General features: G+C 49.0%; 1 protein-coding gene across 3 annotated transcripts in view; it reads left to right on the top strand.

Moving 5' to 3' along the window:
• Slc9a3 (solute carrier family 9 member A3) overlaps positions 1–22,722 on the top strand; it is a 43,216-nt gene extending 20,494 nt beyond the window's left edge. The window contains exons 2-17 of one of the 3 annotated variants that reach the window (XM_028873643.2): positions 5,375–5,677; positions 7,828–7,988; positions 9,557–9,635; positions 10,197–10,374; positions 11,356–11,576; positions 11,930–12,132; positions 12,619–12,708; positions 12,788–12,858; positions 13,873–14,002; positions 15,930–16,045; positions 16,593–16,722; positions 16,935–17,111; positions 17,309–17,381; positions 18,134–18,241; positions 18,633–18,882; positions 20,078–20,165. In XM_028873643.2, coding sequence (XP_028729476.1) covers positions 5,375–5,677; positions 7,828–7,988; positions 9,557–9,635; positions 10,197–10,374; positions 11,356–11,576; positions 11,930–12,132; positions 12,619–12,708; positions 12,788–12,858; positions 13,873–14,002; positions 15,930–16,045; positions 16,593–16,722; positions 16,935–17,111; positions 17,309–17,381; positions 18,134–18,241; positions 18,633–18,882; positions 20,078–20,081 — 2,294 coding nt within the window. In that variant the 3' untranslated portion in view covers positions 20,082–20,165. Of the gene's footprint in view, positions 1–5,374; positions 5,678–7,827; positions 7,989–9,556; positions 9,636–10,196; positions 10,375–11,355; positions 11,577–11,929; positions 12,133–12,618; positions 12,709–12,787; positions 12,859–13,872; positions 14,003–15,929; positions 16,046–16,592; positions 16,723–16,934; positions 17,112–17,308; positions 17,382–18,133; positions 18,242–18,632 lie in introns of all 3 variants that reach the window. The other 2 variants (XM_028873641.2, XM_028873642.2) reach the window with 2 other exon arrangements.

Here is a 22,722-nt window from a genome sequence, read left to right as displayed (position 1 = left end):
AGGGATGCACCAGATGGTAGACACATCTGTGATATGGGCAGAAGGTATAGGAAGGAAGAAAGGCCTGGTGTATAGTGTACATTTCACCAGCAACCTGCAACCTACATTGTCATCCCTAAGGCAACAGACCACAGCAGAAATGCACCCAGCACCTTGGAAGAAGCTGGTCCAGACCCACTATAATTCATACTTGAGTCATACAGGCCCTTCCTGTATGTGAATGACATCAGACCTGTGTGGCCAACTACAGATCTTCACCCTTACAGCACCAGGAAGCAGGTACTACTTACTGTAGTATTGCTCTGCAGTAGCTGGCTTACTAATTTCTAAAATGCTCATTATGTCTGTAATTGTTGAGCTACTAGCAAATTGCTACTTAAAGCCAATTGAACCTCTGGCTTAAGTAGCTAATTACGATGCAGATTGCTGCTTAGGAGGTAGTCATAGGGACACACAAGAGCCAGCACAGACTAGGCTGCTCTAGGCTGTGATAAGTGGGCCCTATGGGCCCCAATTCAGGTATTCCACCACTGAGTGAGGATGATCCCAGCCTAGAGCAGATGATTAATTGCTAGCCCAGGGCCACTGAGGCCCAGAGCCAGATCTCTGAGATTTTGCCCTATGGTCATGGCAAAACTGGCTATAGAAGAATGAGAAGTAGAGGAGGCATCCAGCCCAGAAGAACACACAGGCCCCAGAAAAGGTGGTTGGGGTCAGTAGAAAAGTTGTTCAACTCAGGCAGGAACACAATGCACAGAGATTGCTCAGGGGCAACAAGTGACACGATGAACCACGAAAGTTTCCAGACCCAGGGAAGATGAACAACACCCCAGATTCACCAGATCCAGGGGCAGAGTGTAGATTCCAGAACCTAGAGTCCATTGCTAGACAAGACAACCTGGGTGTGATTTCAGAACCTTGAGAATGGTGCGTGAGCCCACCAAAGTCAGGACTGAGAAATGACTGAGAACAGCAGGAATCAGCGAGAGATGGCTCAGCTCACAGAACTGCACAGTGAACCGCGTGAGACTTTCAGTGAAAATGAGATGATCAGAGGGATGCAGGGAAGGAAACCTAGGACTGTCCAGGTGTGGATGCCTGCTGCTCCATTTCAAACCATTGCAGGACTGCCAGAGAACCTCCCCTCCACCAGTTCATGGAGAACTACCAAAGGCCATGGAGCCAGCCACCTGCTCTGGAGTTCAGGAAGCTCTCTGGAAATAGAAGAAAGAAAAACCACAGGCTAAAAGTGGGGGCATTCATATTAAGATCTGTCCTCAGGCATTCTTAAGGATAAAATGAATTTTTTACAGAAAACTTGTGGCATTGAAAATACAATGAGCAGAGCAGACTGGCCTGTGCCCTTCCTGAAGCACCAGGAGCAATGTCCACTTGAGGTTCCAGGAACAGATTACCCAGAACACATCAAGGCAAACCCTGACACATCAGGCCTACATGGGCATGCTTGAAAGGATGGTTGTGGGCAGTCAAGGAAGGGATCAGGATTTTACAGCTCAGTTTATGAAAAGAATTAGCACCCCAATGAAGAAGCTATCAAATTCTGTAAATAACAGCTCACAGACAAGAACAGGAAGTATCTTAAACATGAAAGATAGCCAGTACCCACAAACAGTAAAAGAAAGCAGGGTTCAGTCCCCAATGAGATTTTGGACTATGAGATAGGCAGGGGGCAGCAGCACTCTTGAAGGAGACACTTTGGACCTAAGAACATATAGTCTATCACTCTTCTGGCTTCTTTCATGTGTGGAAATGTATATTAAAAGTTGGTTCTAGCCGGCGGTGGTGGCGCACGCCTTTAATCCCAGCACTCGGGAGGCAGAGCCAGGCGGATCTCTGTGAGTTCCAGGCCAGCCTGGGCTACCAAGTGAGTTCCAGGAAAGGCGCAAAGCTACACAGAGAAACCTTGTCTCGAAAAACCAAAAAAAAAAAAAAAAAAAGTTGGTTCTTCTATCACAGAGATGGCAAAAGGACAGAGGTACATCCCATCTACACCACACATAGATGGATGTTCAAAGAAATGAAGAGGTTATCATTTTCCTGGGATTTTTTCAGGGCCTACTTCCGAAGAAGAGCAGGTGATCTAAAGCCAGCCTGTCTTCAATCTACCTATACTCCAGTTGTTGAGATCTTACAGTGACCAGCAACCACACAGAAGGGATTAGCTGATAATGTCTAAAGGGCAGACTTGCCTTGTTGTTCTAGAGATAAGAATGGCTCTGGTACCTTCCCTAGTCTCAGCTGTCAAAGGGAACTCCACAGAGGTGAGATAATTGTGGTCTATATTATGGAGAGAGGGTGTAGGAAAAGACCAAAGTCCTGGGCTGAAGGCAACCTCACAGCTTGGGTGTGGTCAGAGCTCAGAGGTTTTCTGGTCCCTTTTCATGGCCCTTCATCAAAGAGTCTCACACTTTAAGTGACTCAAAGGGCACAGGCCACCAGCTTTCTCAGTAGGGCATGGCAGAAACATGACCCCCCAACTGGAGCCAGTCCAGGGTGTGAAGAAAGGCAGGACATGCATATGGACTCTGTGGCTTCTACACAGCTTCTGGTACACCTGGGTCTTGTGGGATTGGAGGACAGAGATAAGGTAAGGCATGGTTTCCACCCTTTTAAAAGAAGTTGAACCACAATCAGAACACATGGGAAGCTATGGTCATGGAGTAGCTGCTGCCAATCTTTGAGGAAACTGGGGCTCCAGACATTTCTGAACCCAGCCTTTGGACCCAGAGCTCAACTTTTATAGTTAGTAGGAAGACTTGACTCAGGGAGGTGGAATGCCAAGGCATAGGTTCTTAGAATTCCTTTGGCATCACAGTCTCACCCCATGGTCCACAGGAACTCCTCAGCACAACTCCTTTGGGTCTAAGAATGCATAGCCCAAGGATGGTTCAGGACCTGCTGGGTCTGGGGGTCCCAAGCTGGTTGTCAAATCTTGCTGGAATTCTTGGGCTGCCCTTGCACATAGCCATAGATAGGGTCCAGAGTGAGGATGTAAGCTTTCTGTGTGCAGATGGTGATGCCACACATATTTGTCCCCAGCTCCCTGTGGGCAGCACATATTTAGGATCTTCTCATCCACATCATGGCCTCTCCTTTGAATAGAGACAGCACCAGACCTTCCAGATATTTTCCTGCTTGTGGCCCTGGTACCTCAAAAGACTGGATAACCCTGGGAAGGGCCCCAAGGAATCAAGAAATTTTCCTTGGCAACCCCCCCCCCTTCAGCAGCTTCCCTCATTCTGAGCTGGTACCTTCTCTTATATACTTGTCTCAAGCATCCAGCATGGTCTGGACATTACATCATGTTTGTGGGCTTGCCCAGCCTTTAGTTATAGGATAGGCCCTATAGTTAACTCCACCTTATATTAGTGGAAACTCTCAGGGGAGAAGAGAAACTTGATTCAAATTGGTAAGATGTGCACCTGGGATGGGGAAAGCATCTGTGGAGCACAGGCAGACAGTCCTTCAAACCCCCAAAGCACAACCCATCTGTCTGTGCTAGCTAAAACCTGACCCTCCCTGGAACTCAGAGTCTGGACTGGTGACTACATACAGGTGGTAACCAATGATGTGACATAGTCTCTGTTAGGTTGGTGATTTCTGGTGATAGGCTAGAAGGTTGATGTTGAGGTGCCAACCTGATCTGACACTTGCTTCTCTCCAGGCTTGGAAAGGGCTTAGGCATCATTTTATGCAGTTCAGGACTGTCATGGTTAAGGACAGTAGCAACCTCCACCCCTTGGGTGGAGGGGCCCACCTAATCCCTGCAATCTCTGCAATTATCTGTGGAGAAACCAGGCAGGGAGCCCTGTCCAGGCTATCCAGTTTAGAAGGGTGGGTCCAAAAACATCCTGCAGGCCCCACCATCATCAGACCAATCAGGAAATGCTTTTTATGAGATCAGACCCTGGTTGATTACCATACTACCTGGCCTGAGAGGGATTTTGGATGTTTGCAGGTAGGGGTGGGGAGTGGGGGGCTGGGGGAGCACACACATTTTTTTAAATTTCAGAGATATCATCAACATAACAGCTTTGGTGAATGGATTGTACAAAACATTTCTTAAGACAAAGGAGGCAGCCTTGTCTGTCAGCATTCCAACTGTGTTAAAATCAGGCTTAGCATAGGAATTATAATCACCTTTCCTTTGAGTCCAATCAGACACAAGATTCACAGAAATTGCTGTGCTTCTTTACAGGGCAGAGCTGAGCACCTGTCAAAACTCTAGCAGGGTTGATGATGGCTGAGGAGACTGAGGGGTCTGAAGGGCTTGAGGTGGGTGGCCACAGGTTTCCTGCAAGCTTGAATATCAGGAAGTCAACTAGTTTCTGCCTGGGGTTCTGGAGACCCTTGCTGTAGGAGCTGTTACTCCTAAATGGCTGTGACCCCAAAGGAGTAATGGGGGACATGAGGAGCATGGGTCTCCTAAAGGTGACTGCAAAAGAACAGATTTAACCTCAGGAACAGCCAGGTCAAATTGGAGGGGCTCCTACCTGGGGGGCAAGGGATGTCCATCTGCCCAACTTAGGTCACTTCCTCTCAGTTGCTATGTAGCCTCCACCTGTGGAGTCTGTCATGGGGTGGGAGGTTCTGTCATCCAGTGCACAAACTTTGTCACCCTTGTGTAGAGACCTGGCTTGGTGTGGCTGAGCTCTATCCAGCTCTTGGCCTTGGCTCTGTCTATGTGTGCCAGCTGTGGGTGGGAACAACTCATCTTCAGAAGGACCTGCTCATCATCAACGTTGCTCTCATCCACCATCAGCTGTGGGTGGCTGGGGAGACAGAAAACTTTACATTATCCAGGTACCAAGGAAGAGGTCCATCTAGTGCAGTGGTTCTCAGCCTTCCTGATGCTGCAACCCTTTAATACAGTCCTCATGCTATGGTTGGTGACCCCCAACCATAGATTATAGTTGTTGCTACTTCATGTAGCATGAATCTTAAAGATACTTATTAATAAAGTCAAACCTGGAGCCAGTATTGGGGTGAACGCTGGAAGATCAGAGAAGCAGAGCAAGCTACAGCTGTAATTTTACTACTTTATGAATTTAATGTAAATATCTGTGTTTTCTAATGGTTTGGGGGGTTGTGCCCCACAGATTGAGAACCGCTGATAGCAGCTCTTACAGGAAGGGTCTTCAAAACCCTGGGTGGAAACTAGTTGGCTTCCTGATAATCAAGCTTGCAAGAAACCAGTGACCACACTGATCTCATGGATACCTTGCTGGGGTGTGTGTATGTGTGTCCTTTCGACCCCTCCCATTCCTCTGGGGGACTTTGTCTCCAGATCTTCTCTTTGCCATTGTGGTCCCTTATAAGCCCTGATCTTCCTGACCCTCTTTCCTTCCCACAGTCTTTCACCTGTCCCACAAGGTCACCAGTATCGTCCCTGAGAGCGCTCTGCTCATCGTTCTGGGCCTGGTGCTAGGCGGCATCGTCTGGGCAGCTGACCACATTGCCTCCTTCACACTCACACCCACGCTCTTCTTCTTCTACCTGCTGCCCCCTATTGTGTTGGATGCTGGATACTTCATGCCCAATCGACTCTTCTTTGGTAACCTGGGCACCATTCTGCTATATGCTGTCATTGGCACTATATGGAATGCAGCCACCACAGGATTGTCCCTCTATGGTGTCTTCCTCAGTGGCGTAATGGGTAAGTCTATATATTGCCCTCTGGTTGAGTTCAAGTTACTCTGCTGAGCCAAGGTAAGGGTGCAGATCACAGATGTAGAAGGGTTGGGTCTAAGGATGATGAACATTGTCTCTGGGAACTACTTATGTAAATAGCCTGGTATTTGTAAGAAGGTTCAGTTTATAATTAGCTTCCTTGGGACATCTGCAAGCTAAAGTTTTTGTGTCATGTTCAGAACAGATTTGTGACCACACAGCCTAGGAGAGTGGGCAGGTATGCATAGGCAGCTGCTCTTACTCCTGTCATAGTTGGCAGAGTGGTGTAAACCAGCAGAGATGAAAGTGGACTGTTCTTAGACTCGTGAGTGAATTACAGAGTTGAGCACCCCAAAGTCTTGAGTGGTGTGGTGCTGTTTCTGCTCAAATTTGCTAGTGATTACTTCACTTAGCCTTGGTTACCTCCTGGGAACCCCCCACCCTCTGTGCTGAATCTTTGTCCAGCAGGAAGGCAGCAGGTGATGCCTGAACAGAAGTGAGTAGGTGTTCACAGGAGGACCCAGAGTCAGGACTTTCCCTTTGGCACACTCACTGAGTGAATGAGGCCCTTGAAATCCTAGAGACCAATGAGAAACAGGGAGCAGTAAACCCAGGAACTCCTAGAGACCAATGAGAAACAGGGAGCAGTAAACCCAGGAACTATCAATTTCTTGGGATCTTATCATTTTAGGGAGCTCCCTTGAGTCTCTGCTGTCCAGCATCACTAGATATCCCAAGGGTAAGGACCTGTCTGGCTTCTAAAACTAGGCATCCTGCTGTGGGGTGGGTACTGCTGGTCACATTGGTGATGCCATAAGGTGATGGAACACATCTAAGATGGCTGGCTGCCTCTGGTCCTGGAGGATATCTTGTGATACAGAACGGGGACTTCTGGAATCTAATACCCACAACCCTTCCAGGGTCATGCTGGTTCTCTCTTGACAGTCCTGTCACCCACAGGATCCCGGCATGTGATGTTCCTGGAGCTGTTTTGGGGGTACATGGAGAAACCTCTAGCAGACTGACTTATGGTATAAGCACAGGCCTTTAAATAGGTGACTGAACCTTAGCAAATGTGCTTACACTAGAAATTACATGGTCACCAAAATCTAGAGCATTTTAATCTCCAGGGACATCCAGGCCCATCTTCCTACTGTCCCATAGCCATGAAGAATTTTTATACCACAGTGTCTTTTCATAACCAGTATTGTTGTACATCACTGTGCCTACAGACACTCCCATGATAGACATAGGATGTTGACCTGTGTTCCACCTTTGGGACTTAGCCAGTCAAGGCTGACCAGAAAGATCATACTTATCCCATGAGCTCCCTTTCCTCTGTGACTTTGGCTGATGGTATAATACCCAGGTTTGCCTAGGCAGTGGCCAGTCTCTGTAGTCAGCAGCTCAAGGATGGGGCTCACTCACCCTTACTGGGAGAGTCAGCTTGGGCCAGCTATCTTGTAGGTCATTAGTTCCAGGCACAAGGTAAATGTGGGTGCACTGTCCAGGCAGGGAGGCCAGTCCTGATTTAGTGGATTGTTTATCTGTGGGATCCAGCTTATGTTTGGAATGTACTCTGGTTCAGTAAAGATTCTAGAACAAGAGGCTGGGCCTGCAAAGGTATTTCAAGATTGGCCCAGAAGCTAGTTTGCTCTGGAAAGCTGGGCAGGGCATATATAGTGTGGCAGTCAAGTGTGTGGTCCATTTCTAAATGGAAACTCCAGAAGGCTCTGGTCCTAGCTGAAGGCAGCAGAGTTTAGTAATCATAGACATATGGGGCTCAAGTCACTACAGAGATCACTCTGTCCTGTGCCCTCTACTCTTTTCTGGGGCACACTGGATACCTGGGGCACTTACTTCCCAAGGTTCATTCCTGGGCTCCAAGGGATGGCAAGTTCTGCCCAAGCTCAAAAAAAGTACTACATGGGGAACTGTGTATCTTTACACATTCTGAGGTGTCTGGCTGTGAACTCCAGTCTCTGAGATTCTCTCTGTCACTGGGTGTTCCTGGGAAGAGTTGTGCCAAGCCTTTATTCCTGATGCCTCTGATCTCCTAGGGACCTGGTAGATGTGGGATTTGGACGGAGGGAGCCAGGTGGCTAGCCCTTGTCCCATGGTCCATGTCTCTTACAGGTGAGCTGAAGGTTGGACTACTGGATTTCCTGCTTTTTGGTAGTCTCATTGCTGCTGTGGACCCAGTGGCTGTGTTGGCTGTGTTTGAGGAAGTCCATGTCAATGAAGTTCTTTTCATCATTGTTTTTGGAGAGTCACTGCTGAATGATGCAGTGACTGTGGTGAGTGATGGCAGGGTCCCTGGGGTAGCTTCAGAACATTTCACTTGCTTGGAGGTTCTAGAATACCCTGACAAGTGGGCATTACCAATATGCCTCAGATAGATAAGCTAGTAAGAGGGTCACTAGCTATACATGGTCTCCCATGTTTGCAACCTAGGATGTCCGACCCTTGCATGGTGTGTCCTTCATCTGTCCGTTCTCACTGGTGCAGCAGCATTGGCGTATGAGTTGGGGGGGGGGGGGGAGAGCAGGCTCTGACCTCCTTCTGGCTCCCTAACTCAGCTCCATCCAATTTATCTTTTACAAGTCTTAGGCCCACCCATTTCATGACTGTGGAGGTAATGCTGCCCTGTTGAAATCCCCATATCCACCTCTCCCAGCATGGAGATCTATAACATTGGACCCACACTTGCTACTACACACTATTTCCTAAGAAACAGATGAATAAACAAACAACAAAATCTTACAGGAATTCCATTAATCTGTTGGGCCCACCATAACAAAATACCAGAAAAGCCTGGGGCTTAAACAATGAGAATTTATTGTCTCCATGCTGAAGGCTGGAGGCTGAGAACCAAGCATGGCAGCTGGCTCTGGAAGCCTCTTTCCTTGGCCTACAGATGCTATCTTCTCTGTGTCTTCACACAGTCATCTTCTCTCTCTCTCTCTCTCTCTCTCTCTCTCTCTCTCTCTCTCTCTCTCTCTCTCTCTCTGTGTGTGTGTGTGTTCTGTATTCTTCTTTTACACCAAGATCTACTCTATTGATCTCATTTAACCTTAGCTTCCTCTTTGAAGACTTCCTATCAAACAGCTGCATTTTGAGGTCTTGTGGTCAGGACTCAAGGAGGAAACACATTCAGCTCCTCCAGTGAGTCAAGATTCCCCTGATGGCATCTGGGGCTTCTCAGACCCATGCAGTGGAGTAAGCATAAGGTCTCCACAAAGATGAGGTTGTGTATATGCTGGCAACGAGAAGCATGTTCATGAAACATGACCTCTGCTGCTGCTTCAGTGCAGCCCTACCTGTCCCCAGATGGACTACAGGTCTGTGGGAGGGAATGAGGGATTAACTGGTAAGAATGGGCCCAAGCACTTAGCTGACACCCGAGGAAGTGTGTTTGGTTTCTTCTGCCCTCTGAAATTGCCTGTAGTTCCTAAGAAATTCCCCATGTCTTATGCTCCCTTGGAGTGTAGGAGAACTTCAGGGTGCATTGTATCAGATTTCTGGGTGTGCAGGAGGTTCTGGTGGCCTATTTGAGACCTAGTCTGAAACTCAGAAAATAGCTCTCAGCCTTCCTGAGCCACAGTGGCCTCATTGCCTCCTGTGGACCAAGGATTACTCCTGCCCTCATCTGCTGGGACACTCACCTGTCTGTACATCCCACTTACTGGATCCTCTGATCCTTTCTTGTTGAACATTGTCACTTTGTGCTGGCTTTACAAGTGTTTTTAGCTATTTCAGGTGTCAACTCTAGGGCCCAAATGCAGAAAAGAGGGGGCATTGGATAGGGAGGGATCAGTGTGGATGCAGGGCTGACCAGATGTGTTCTTGTCTTCTGTACCCTTAGGTCTTGTACAATGTTTTTGAGTCTTTTGTGACGCTGGGTGGTGACAAGGTGACTGGCGTGGATTGTGTGAAAGGCATAGGTATGTATTGGGAGGGTTCCTGCCTGGCCTGTCTCAAATCTAGTGGTCAAAGAGTACAGAGGCTTGTTTCCTTCCAGAATAGAATCCCCAAGGCTTCTGCTATCCTGGGGTTTCCAGCCTGTGTTCTGGTTACTTACCAGGCTGGGTTCCTTACCCAGAATACCACATAAACACTACTGAAAGTCCTGGGGGATCCTGTGTGTTCTCCTGAGAAGGGATATGGACAGTTAACCCAGGTCTCCCTAAGCAAGGACAGATGGACAGTGTATAAGGACACAGGGTTCAGACCTTGTTACTGACCCAAACCTGCAGAGATGTCAAGGCAATGCCCCCTACCATGGGATCCTGTCTCCTGTGTGCCATGCCTCTGTCCTCTGCCTCCTGCACTAAACTTGGAGACCAGACACTCTCTCCATAGAGAGCAAAGTTGCCTCATTTCCTAAACTTTCAGCATTGCTGTGAGCAGTTACCAGGAGCCCTCCATGAGGAATGACCAGCCAACCTGGTAAGCTTCACTCAGGTCACCAGCCACAAAGGACCATTCATTCCTTTCTCTCACAGTGTCCTTCTTCGTGGTGAGCCTAGGGGGGACTCTGGTGGGTGTTATCTTCGCCTTCCTGCTGTCCTTGGTGACTCGCTTCACCAAGCATGTGCGTATCATCGAGCCTGGCTTCGTCTTTGTCATTTCCTACCTGTCCTATCTGACCTCCGAGATGCTGTCCTTGTCAGCCATCCTGGCGTAAGTCTCCCTCAAGGGATAACCTTTGCTGTTGGCTGGGCTGGGTGTGTGGCTTTCTAGCTGGTGGTGTGCCAGAGATCCCCTGCACTCAAACCCTGGCAGAAGGTGCCACTGTGAGCAAAGGGTATATTGGGTTCCTTGCCATCCTGGTGAAGGGGTGGTGGGAGTGAGCCTGGTCCCTGCCTACTGTCTCCTCCTTGGAACATGAATTTCAAGTTCATTGTGTAGCTTCCACTTCCATGGCTTTCATAGTTGGGTAAAAGTCACTGGCAGGGGCAAAGAAGTCAATTTATTTATTTATTTATTTATTTATTTATTTATTTATTTATTTATTTGTTCTTTTGAGACAGGGTTTCTTTGTATAGCTTTGGCTGTCCTGGAACTAGCTCTGTAGTTTAAGGCTAGCCTCTGCCTCCTGAGTGCTAGGATTAAAGGCATGTGCCATTACCGCCCGGCTCTAATTTTTTTTTTAAATAAGTCTGATAAGTCCTCAGAATTGTCCTTGGCTAGACAGGTGCCTACTGAGAGGATGGGGTAGGTGTGTGCTGTGGCTTGTGATTCAAGAATGATCTGTCCAGAAACCCCATCAGAGCCTCTGCTGGCATGCAGCCTCACACTCATGCAGAAGCCTCCTGACCCCAAAGTTGGCCCCAAGCTTCTCCAAAGGCTAATATGACCTGGTTACCAATCAGCTACCAACAGGCCCACAAGGCTTGAAGGCTGTTTCTTCATTGAAACTCCACATCTAGTCTTAGAGCATGAGAGCAGCTGGGTAGACCCAGCTCAGGGCATTGATCTCAGGAAGAACAGGGTTCACACAACACAGGACTGTCTGTTATAGATTACATCTTCTGGGATGCAAAGGCCTATAATGCCACCAGAGGAAGTAGGGATGGCAGGATCTGGGCCTGGAAACATCTAGTCTGAGGCATCAGCCTGCCTGAATAGAGGCAGGAAAACCTCACACTGCTCCTCCTCCAGCATCACCTTTTGCGGCATCTGCTGTCAGAAGTACGTGAAGGCCAACATCTCAGAGCAGTCGGCCACCACTGTGCGCTACACCATGAAGATGCTGGCCAGTGGAGCAGAGACCATTATCTTCATGTTCCTGGGCATCTCAGCTGTGGACCCCCTTATTTGGACATGGAACACGGCTTTTGTGTTGCTGACGCTGCTCTTCATTTCTGTATATCGAGCCATTGGTGAGGGTTAGGGGCACTCGTGGTAGTGTCTAGGCTCCTTTAGATAACAGATTTGAGGGCCCCAGGGCAGCTCAGTAACAAGTCCAACCACTGTAAAGGCCAAGATTTCTTAGGGTGCAGCATGGGGACGAATGAGGTACAAGGCACAGGATCAAGGAGTGGGAGGTAGCGCTGTGGTGGGAGCAGCACTGTTGCCCCATCCTGCGGAGGGCCTGGCCAGTAGTGCCCCTGGGGAGAGACCCACTGCCCAGGCCTTCAGTCAGCCAAGGGACAGAGGGTCGAAAGGCTTTAGGGAACCCTGACGTGTGGCCCTGGGGAAAGCAGCCACGGAGCTGAGTGACCTCTCGCTACAGGTGTTGTTCTGCAGACCTGGATCCTGAATCGTTACCGCATGGTGCAGCTGGAGACCATTGACCAGGTGGTCATGTCCTATGGTGGCCTGCGTGGGGCCGTGGCCTATGCCTTGGTGGTACTTCTGGATGAGAAGAAAGTCAAGGAGAAGAATCTGTTTGTCAGCACCACTCTCATCGTGGTCTTCTTCACAGTCATCTTTCAGGTGTGGCTCAGTCTGCCCAGGGCATTGCCACAGGGTGTCCAAGCCTTGACCCTAAGCAACTGGCCCTACCTCAACCCTGTAGGCTGATTGTTTCCAGATTCCATACTTTAATTGGTTTTTGTAATTTTAGTAATTAGGAGCATTTTGTAGGTTTTCATGTGGCCCCACAGGGGACATAGCATAATTTGTCCTAAAAGTATTACTTTCTGGCCAGGACTTATGAGAACAGACCTAGTTACTTCCTGACTGCTGATTGGTCAGGCCCTAACAGGCACCTACTACACCTTTGCATCTGGCTGGTCAAAGTGACAGCATGGGTGCTTTGGGGCATCTTTTTATAGAGCAGTGCCAATGGATTCACACAGGTCCCTGTGCTGTCTACAGTGGGAGAAGAGATCTAATGTCTGTCTGGTTTGGGTTTAGAGGGCCCTGGAAAGGGGTACGGGGATCCTGCCTGGCACCAGAATCAGTGAGATTGTCTTTCAGGGCCTGACCATCAAGCCCCTGGTGCAGTGGCTGAAGGTGAAGAGGAGTGAGCAGCGTGAGCCGAAGCTCAATGAGAAGCTCCACGGCCGGGTAAGGAGAGGGTGGACATGCACAGCCTGGGCAGGCTGGGGTGAGGATGGAGGCCAACTGGGTTTCTTTCCTCTGAAAGGCTTTCGACCACATCCTCTCAGCCATTGAGGACATCTCAGGACAAATTGGACACAATTATCTCAGAGATAAGTAAGTAGCCTAAGCTGTAACATCCCTTCTTTTACCAGTGACCCCTCAAACATAGAACGCTGGGTCCCACACGTGCAGACAGGGCCACTAAAAACACTGGAAGCCACAAGTCAAGAGCCACAAAACACCATTTCTGGAGGACCTCTCCATTCAAAAGAGCCAGAGACAAACTGTCTGGGTCGTAGGCTGGTCCTGAAGTGTTTATGTTGGGGAGAAGAATGACAGAGAACAACGTATGGACACCTTCTCAGGTCCCCATTCCCAGGTTAAGGGCTTAAGTGTGCACTAGACTAGTGGGTGCGAGCAGGTGAAAACAAAGTTGATACTATCTGAGAGGACAGAGCAGCCACCAATTTAGGGACCTGAATCTTATTCCTGATGATCTTTCCAGGCATAGAGATACTCTTTTACTGACCAATTAATGCTAAACTTAAATAATGTAGGTATTAAAAATCAGGGAAATAAATCACTTCCCTATTTCATTCACAGAGGAAAGGTGTGTTTATTGATACTTAAAATTACCTTGTTTATGAAATATAAATCACTCATTTATATTTTACTACAACATAAAGTGGTACTTAAAACTATATGACTAAAGCATTTAATTGACACTTGTTAATACCTGTTTTGAGATAATTACCTAGAGTCCACGTGAGCTGCAGAGTTGAGTAATGTACCCTAGACAGCGATGTGTCAGGAGTTGGAACTATGGCTGCTGTTGTCTTAATCTTGGTCCTGTCCTCACAGCACCTGGAGGGTCAGGTGGCCACTTGGAAACCTGATCATTGTGTCACTTGAAAATGGCATTTAGTTCCACTGCCAGACACTGTCAAATAGAAGAAAGCAAAGAGTGAGACCTGAGGTGGCTTGACAACCTTTCACTTTAAAACTTTCAGGTTGTTACAATAAATAAAACCCTAGCTCTGCAGACATTTGTCTGTTCTGACCTTGTTCTTGTCCATGTGGGGTAAACAGCCCCAGACTCCCATTTCTGATGCAATCTTTTTCCCCCAGGTGGTCCAACTTTGATAGGAAGTTCCTCAGCAAAGTCCTCATGAGAAGATCGGCTCAAAAATCCCGAGATCGGATTCTGAACGTTTTCCATGAGCTGAATTTGAAGGATGCTATTAGCTATGTGGCTGAGGTACTAAAATATCACATTTGTCCCTTTGCTAACATTGAGAGCAAGACATACATGTAGTCTAAGGCATGGGCAGAGGGCAGTGGTGAGTGACCCTTGTGCTCTGTGCCTGGATGGCTCACTGCAAAAGCTCATGTGAGGCTTGGAGTTGTACTCAGGGAACAGGGCATGTCAGAGTGCCCTGTCACTCAGGAATCAGAGGCACAGGCACAGTGACTAGATACTGTGGTTTTGGTGGAACTGAGAATGGTGACCAGGCTCTGGAGGAGTGTGAATGCCTGGATTTTCCCTAAAAAGAATGGAAAAGGTTGGGAAATAGACAGTAATGAGCCCAGGTCCTCTACCCATTCACACATGTATGCTGTATTCAGCAACAAGTTGGTAGATATTTCCTACTGGCTGACAACCTTAAGGAGCATACACATGCATGTGCATACACATGGCTGATATATACACACCCAAATCTATAGGAATGCTCACATAAACATATATGAACATACACATACTCGGGTACATGTGCACTCATACATACATACACACACACATACATGCATATGTACTTAGGAACATGTGTATAGATACAACACAGACATATATTGGGAAGTCATATTAACTCCTCCAATGACATACATATGAATATCTTGTGACTAGTGCATTCATGACCTACCCACCCCCCTTCTGGGCCTCATGGCATCCTTCATCGATAGACATAGGTCAAACAAGGCACCATATGACCCCATGGCCATTGCCACCCAAGTAATATTGTGGTGTTCAATCCGAGATGCCTCCAGTCTTAGTCAGAACTTACAAAGAATTCCAACCTTTTATGACCCTGTGTGACCTTGGCACCATGACATGGATGGAGGATAAGAATGAAAGGGTTGGCTGAGGTCTCTGGTAGCATTGACTTGTCACTTTCTCTGTCTTTGAGAGGTTCTTTAGCTCTGACTCCACACTAGTCAGAGCCCTGAGCCTCACTCCTGTTCCCCACTTGCACCAGCCAGAATGTCTTGAGCTTTGTGCCATCATTCCCATCACTGTTAGGAGAGATGGCTCCAAGTCCTACATGGGTGGTTTGTCTATATCAGTCCTGTGATTCTTGTCTCCATACCTTGACCATTTGTCCAGGAACCCTATCACCATTTCAGCCCTAAGTCTCTGCCCTAAGGGTCACCTGACTTCTTTCCTGATACCAAAAATTTGGATACTCCAAATACCCGGGAGTAGGCAGTCCAAGCCAAGTCCCAAGTGTTTCCTGTCACCAGAATATCCACACAATCCCACCCTCTTCGAAGGGCTCCCAAAGGAGAACCTCACAAACTGTAAAGTGCAATGATGTGTTGACATGGTTAAGGGTGGAACACACCTGACAGGCCAACACCCTTCTAACCCTGGCACAAGCTGTCCCCTAGGGACTCTACCTGAGGCCATAGTGTACTGTTGTCTGTGACCCTCAGAAGCAGCTCACTTTTCGGATTCAGCTTCTCTATCCTCCAGTAATTCTGCTTCCTATCCAGCTCTGTTCTGGGTGGTTTTGACTTGCATCCAAACTAAGGCCTGTGGGTTGGTGGCTCTGGTGGGGACAAAAATTATCTCTCCCCAACCTTCAAGTGGGGGTGGTACACCCTAGACTTGTCAGTGTCCTTTAAGAGATTCTGTTTCTACCTACTATTTTGTCTGCTCAACTCTAAGGCTCTGCTCCTCGAAAGTGATGCTCTGATGACCTCCACATGAACCTAATCCTAGCTCCTACTCTGCATCTTGGCCCTTGCTGAGCTGTGAGGTGTCCCTTGACAGTGGACAGGGTCCATCTCTGCCTCCCAGAGCCCACAGGCCCTTAAGCTTGGTCACAGGATCTTTTGACTTCTATGTGGCAGGTGCTGCTTAAGGGTCACACCTGAGTACTAATGAGTCTATGTCCTCCTTGTAGGGAGAGCGCCGTGGGTCCCTGGCCTTCATTCGCTCCCCAAGTACGGACAATATGGTCAATGTGGACTTCAGCACACCCCGCCCATCTACCGTGGAGGCATCTGTCTCCTATCTCTTGTACGTGACCAGTTTATAAACTTCTCTGGGAAAGGGTACTCCTTAAAAGCATCTCTCATGACTCTTAAGCCTACTAGCTCCTTCTGCAGGTCCTAAGGCAACTGAGTCAGGACAGTGTGAGTGGACCAGGGTAGGAGACAGGTACAGAAAGATGCCTGCATCCCATCTGTGGGAGCAAACCTTTATTCAGCACTCAGCAGGACTGTGTTTGTGGTATGCTTATATTAGAGAGGAGAAGGGCAAGAAGGGATATCAGCAGATGCCTGATCTGGTCCAGCATTTTATGCCCTTTGCCCCTGGGAACTAATGGCCAGTTCTTATGATGGTGGCTGTTCTAACTTTCTAGTGCTTAGGAGAGGTTGTGGGCCTCAGGACTCATATGTGGGCTGTGGAGGGGAATTGGTGGTGATGGGGTTCAACCTAACAGAAGTCTAGAGGGCATTCTGGGAGACCATCTGAGCAGTGTGGGATAGGATTACTAGGTATCTAGGCATGGCAGGAGACCTCTGTGTAGCTATTCCCCTGGGTTCAATGTTGGTCCATGCAGGAGGGAGAATGTCAGTACTGTATGCCTGGATATGCAGTCCTTGGAGCAGAGGCGGAGAAGCATCCGTGACACTGAGGACATGGTTACCCACCACACACTGCAGCAGTACCTGTATAAGCCTCGGCAGGAGGTAAGTGCCAGGGGATGAACCACCCAGATTCCTCCTATCCCATAAGGTAAGCCTTTGTCATCCTTTCGTGTGCTGTGGCTGGTGGAACCCAGCCACAGCTAGAGCAATGCTGCCTGCCTCCTTCTCAGACAAGGGGTCTACAGGGCTGAGCTGGAGATTTTGTGACCCACCTGGGCCATACAGGCCCAACTGACTGCCAGTTGCTCCCACAGTACAAGCATCTCTATAGTCGTCATGAGCTAACACCCAACGAGGATGAAAAGCAGGACAAGGAAATCTTCCACAGGACCATGAAGAAGCGTCTGGAGTCCTTTAAGTCAGCTAAGTTAGGCATCAACCAGAACAAGAAGGGAGCCAAGCTGTACAAGAGGGAGCGTGCACAGAAGCGGGTGAGGGACGATGGGGGCAGTGGGGGCAGTGGTTGTTGGGTGGGTTTCTGAATACTGGGGTCAGGGAACTCTCTGTGGTCCTGCTGGCCAGGTGAACAGCAGAGTAGAAACCCTTGGGGTCTAGGACAGAAGACAAAGTCCCAGCAAGTAGGGGTCTGGTTGTCGGTACATCTATAAGAGCTCATACTTGTCCACAGAGGAACAGCAGCATTCCTAATGGGAAGCTGCCTATGGAGAACCTGGCACACAACTTCATCATCAAGGAGAAAGGTAAGACCTGCTTCTCTGAGTGTGCTTCGTTCAGGAGGGACTCCAGCCTCTACCAGTGTCTGTACCCAGGGGTTCTGACCCTGGGCCTCCCACGCATCCCTTGCTGGGGGTTGCGACTAGGCCAGACACTCTTAGTGCACTCTTCTGGCCCTCCTGTTGCTATACCGTAGAGAAGCACTCCCTCTGTGAGATGGAGAGGCAGCTCAGTGGTTAAGAGTGGTCACTGCTCTTCCAGAGGACCCAAGTTCAGGGCCTAGCACCCACATAAGGCAGCTTAAGCCACCTGTGACTCCAACTCCAGGGAATCTAACAACCTCTTTTGACCTCCATGGACACTCAACACACCTGTGCGCGCGCACACACACACACACAGACACACACACACACACACACACACACACACTTCTTTAAACGTGGCCTTTCTCCATCCTTTTCATTGAGGGCCTTGAGGTCCTAGCCCCTCCTATCTAGTAGACCTTCCCAAAGGCCATGTATGGTTGGGGTCACAAAAGGAAGTGCCATAGGAGTGGCTCAGGCCTTTGCACAGCTGACCCCAGCTACTTGGACACTGGGCTGGCCAGGTGCTGTGAAAATCCACGTGTGTGTGTGTGTGTGTGTGTGTGTGTGTGTGTGTGTGTGTGTGTGTGTGTGTCTGTGTGTGTGTGGTGTGTGGCGGTGGCGGGAGGGATACCACCAGCCATAAAAAACTTGAGTTATCCTTACCCAAAGTATTTTTTCCCTCTGCTATCCAGATTTGGAATTTTCAGAGCCTGAGGAGACCACCAACTATGAAGAGACCAGTGGGGGCATCGAGTTTCTGGCCAATGTCACCAAGGATGTAACCTCTGACTCTGGGGCAGGTGAGATAGGAGAGGCCAGTGGGAGAGATGTCCCTGCTGCCCCAAGTGAGTCACTGAAGGAGAAACCAAAGGCCTGGGAGGCTTACTAGGTCTAGAAGGTGTCACCTCCTCACCTAGATGTCTCCCCAGAGCAAATGGCAAGTTATCTGGAAGAATAGGCCAGCTCTGAGAGGAGAGATGTTGCCCAACTTGTCTAGACTGTATTGGTCTCAAATGTAGAGAAAAAGTATGGGATGGGGGTTAAGTGACTAAGTCTGACCACCCAGGTTACCCTGAAGGTGGGAGCCACAAGAAGAGTTGACATAGTCACCCAGTACTGAGCCTATCCGCCCAGCCTCCTACTGCCCCTGGGGGTAGTTCTTCAAGGTTGACCACTTGCCCTTTCTCTTAGGAATTGATAATCCTGTGTTCTCCCCTGACGAGGACCTGGATCCAAGCATCCTATCCAGGGTGCCACCTTGGCTGTCCCCTGGGGAGACCGTGGTGCCCTCCCAGAGGGCCCGTGTCCAGATTCCCAACTCTCCCAGCAACTTCCGCCGTCTGACACCATTCCGCCTCAGCAACAAATCAGTGGATTCCTTCCTGCTGGCCGATGGCCCCGAGGAACAGCTCCAACCCACTACCCCTGAGTCCACACACATGTAACTGGCTTCTTCCTCTAACGCTGCTTTCTTCCCAGCTATTGCCTTCAGGCCTCTCTCCTGGACCTGCACTTCTTCAGACTTTTCAGCAGCTTTCTTCACTCTGTAGACTCTGTCTTAGTCATCTGTCCAGCTGTGTATTTCTTAGGAGACAGAGGGAGGATTCCCATTTGAGTCTGCTTCTCTAATATGTAGTAGCCAGATACATTTGAAGCCTGGCATGGTGGTGTATGCCTGTAACCCCAGCATTTACAAGGGATAGGTAGGAGGACTAAGGGTTTGAGGCCAACCTGGGCAACACAGAAGTATCCTATGGTCAGGTCTCATGCTCATTTCAGATGAAAATGAAATTTTTTTTTCCATCTGGTAGACATTTGTAGAAGCTTTTTATTAGTGGGAAATGAAATGAAGCACACTCCTTCACAATTGGAGATTCTGGCCAGCACTGCTGGCCAGGCCTGATAGCACTTTACATGGGTGTATATATAAACAGTGGCTCTTTCCTAAGAAAATCCAATTTTGAAATGATGTAGCAGGGACAGGAAACCTGCATGGCCCCAGTGCTCTTCCACCTGCTCCTTGTTTCTATCTCTGAGCACCCTCCACCCCCTTTTGAGACAGGGTTTCCCTGTGTAGCTTTGGCTGTCCTATAACTAGCTTTGTAGACCAGGCAGGTCTGGAACTCAGAAATCTGCCCGCCTCTGCCTCCTGAGTGCTGGGATTAAAGGCCTAGCTTTTTTCATCATTCTTAAACCCTACTGTTTTGAAGCACAGCCTTGTGTGCCTAGAAGCTTGTGATAGGTTTCTGGGGTAGAGCAGTAGTACCCAGGGGGTGGGTATGGCACTGATGCCCCCTGTAGAGGGGCTTGCTATCAAGGGCAGGGTTTGAAAGTGTCAGAAAATCGGGAGTAATCCAGATCTGCTGGCTGCATGGTGCACAGGTGCACAGCTGCCTAGGAAGGTTCATTGACACTGGCTAGAACTTCCTGCAACTTTGCAGCAGTGTACAGCAGGAAATGCGCCTTATGGTGTGGAAGGTCAGGGGTCCCTCCTCGCACTTGAGCCGGCACCTAGTTTTGGGCATGCCACAGGGGAACAGCAAAATCAGGAGGAAGGGAATCCTGGGCTGAGTACAGGTTTCTGTAGGTCAGTGTTCCTCTGGACTGGGAGCTACTCACACCCTGTCTTCCCGCAGGTGACACGGGCTCTGACACACCGCTTACCGGAAGCTTGTCCCCACGTTGGCCATCCGCTGCGGCCCAGCAGCTCGTGCTCCCCTCACGGCTCGCTAGCCCACGTGCCCCGAGCCCCGCCCCACCTGAGCGCATCTCGCCTGCCAATTTTGCCTCTGGTGAACCCGGGACGGGTCCAGAACAGCGGGCCCCGCCCAGCGCGCATGCTCGGTCTGCGGCTGCGCGCCGTGTACACAGTAGGCGCTCCTTCCAGAGGCCTCGCCCACGCCGCCGCCCTGCTCTGCTTAAGCTCGCTTCTCTTCCGGGCTCTACAGAACTGCCGCCACATGCTCTGGAGCAAGAAGAGACGCCGTTGTGATCGTTGCTTGGCCGGCGGCCAGCTCCGAGGGTCTCCTTAGTGGTCCTTCCCCAACCAGCTAAGGTTTCTTAGGGTTCACTGCTCTCTGGGAGTCTTATGCCCTAGAAAGAACTTTTCATCCACCGGGCATCCCTAGGATACCACACTGCCTCCGCCGTTTTCTTGCCCTGGTTCAGTCCCTACTGCTCCGAGGTGCTGTGCCCCCTAACTCCCTCCACACACACACACACACTGGGCCCAGGCGAGCTCTTGTTAGTGTTTGCAATTCTTACTCAGAGAGGAGGAAGACCCCTGGGAGGCCTGTGGCGGACCTCTTATCACTGCTGGTACAAAGGTCTAAAAATTAAGACTTGCGGAAGTTGCACCGCCCAGATCAGCCGCACCCTAAATGGGCAGCAGGTTCTTGTGCATCCCCAGAGATACATGCTCCTGAGGGCCCCCTATCTGACTCCTTCCAGACTGTCCCACCACCTTGTGGCTTGTAGGATCAACTGCAGAAATATTTGTTCCAATTTTGGCTCCTCTAGCTCAAGACTTTCTCTGTTCAGCCCCTCCCAGCCTGGGCCTTGTCGCACAAACAAGGTTTCTCGCCTGAGCTGTCTCTAAGTTGGGAACACTGCAGATGGCCAGGCTGGCTGAGCTAGAGGACTACAGGAACCCTTGGTCAGAACTAAAGCTAGCTCTCTCTGCCTTCATCTACTGATGGCAGGGGAAAGCTGGGGACATAGAAGGGCTCTACGTCACCCAGGAGGGGGTGACAGAAGCCCACTGTCTGGGCATTTCCCCCCTGTCTCAGGACTTCAGGGCCTGTCTTAGAGCACTGTCCCTCTGGAGTGCTAAGAGGGTGGGCCCTCATCCCTCATTACCTTTCCTCAGAAGTCCAATCTTGAAGAGTCACCTCTGTTTTGCTTCCAGCTCACTTGGCCTGCACCACAGGATCTCATTTGAGGGAGGCTGAGATGAGGCTAAAGGTGGACCTAGGGACCTTCTGGAGACTTCTGAAACAAACCACGCAGCTTTCTGCTCAGGAAACTAAATACTGTGTCTCAGGAACAAGGCTGACAGTTCCGTTCACAGGAGTCACAGGAAGGTCCGTCAATTTGTATTAATGCTGTAGTTGAATCATGGCTAGGAAGAGTGGACAATTCCCGTTCACAAACTGAGACGTGAATGAAAACAAAGCAAGTTTGCTCAACATACTGCATTCTGCTTCAGAGTGTCGTTCCCCAACTGAGCCTGTCTGTACACTGTTGACTGGCTAGCTCAGACTCGGCCATTAGATGCTCAGCATCTGATCTCCACAGCCCTTCTCCTTGCAGCATTTTGACTACTTCTGAAATGAAGTCCAGCCACTGTAAAATGAATGCTGTGGCCAGTGATTCCACCAGACTGCTCTGGAGCTGCCACTTGAGTACCTCCTAGGTAGGCTGTGTCTGGCTACTGTACCAGGGGTGTTCTGAGAGGCACCTGCCAGCCCCTGCTTTGAAGACAAGTTTCTCATGCCTGTCTGTGCCAGGCCTTAACACACCACCTGATCTGTTGGACCTGGGTTCTAATTCCTACTGCAGAATTAGAACCTTGGTCTGACTAGACAGTACCTCAGCAGCTGTCACCTTGCAACAGATACCAAAGCTAGCAGCTAGGTGATGAATTTTTGGACACTCTGTCCCTGTGTTTGAGCTGTGCACAGGCCATGTCCTTTGAGCTTGTGAACCACACCTAGGCATAGCCACATGGAATCAGTTTTGATAAGAAAGCCTCATTCACAAAAACCCGTTTCCTGTGCTTAGATGACACAGTGGCTCCATTTCATAGTTGAGGACCCCCCTGTTCCTGTCATTGTTGTACAATAGAATGTAAAATCCTATGAATGTATTTCCTTAGGAAAACTGTTGTAAAAGTTTTTTATTAGGAGAAAATATTTATTTAATACTGAACTTTCACCTACTTTGTGGTACTACAAAGTATACAAATTTAGGAAATTTATATTTCCACATCTGTATTTTCTTGAAAATAATTTTATTACAGTGTTCAATATACTATGTATTACTGATCTTTTTGTGAAAGGAAATTTAAAGAATTTCATCAAAACTAGAAATATATTTTGAGTGGTTAAAAATGTGTATTAATATTGTGAACATAATTATCGTTTAACTTTGTTTAATTCTGATCACAGAATAATGTGCCTTAAGATGCCCCTCCTGTGCACTGGGCAGCATCTGTACAGGGAGTCCATCAGCAAAAATGCAGTGACTGCTTGTCTAAGTCTATTAAAAACATTTCAAGGCA

The sequence above is a fragment of the Peromyscus leucopus genome, chromosome 19, assembly GCF_004664715.2.
Source record: "Peromyscus leucopus breed LL Stock chromosome 19, UCI_PerLeu_2.1, whole genome shotgun sequence".
Taxonomy (NCBI): Eukaryota; Metazoa; Chordata; class Mammalia; order Rodentia; family Cricetidae; genus Peromyscus; species Peromyscus leucopus.
The sequence above is the reverse complement of the archived record's forward strand: the minus strand, read 5'-3'. Positions and strand labels throughout refer to the sequence as shown.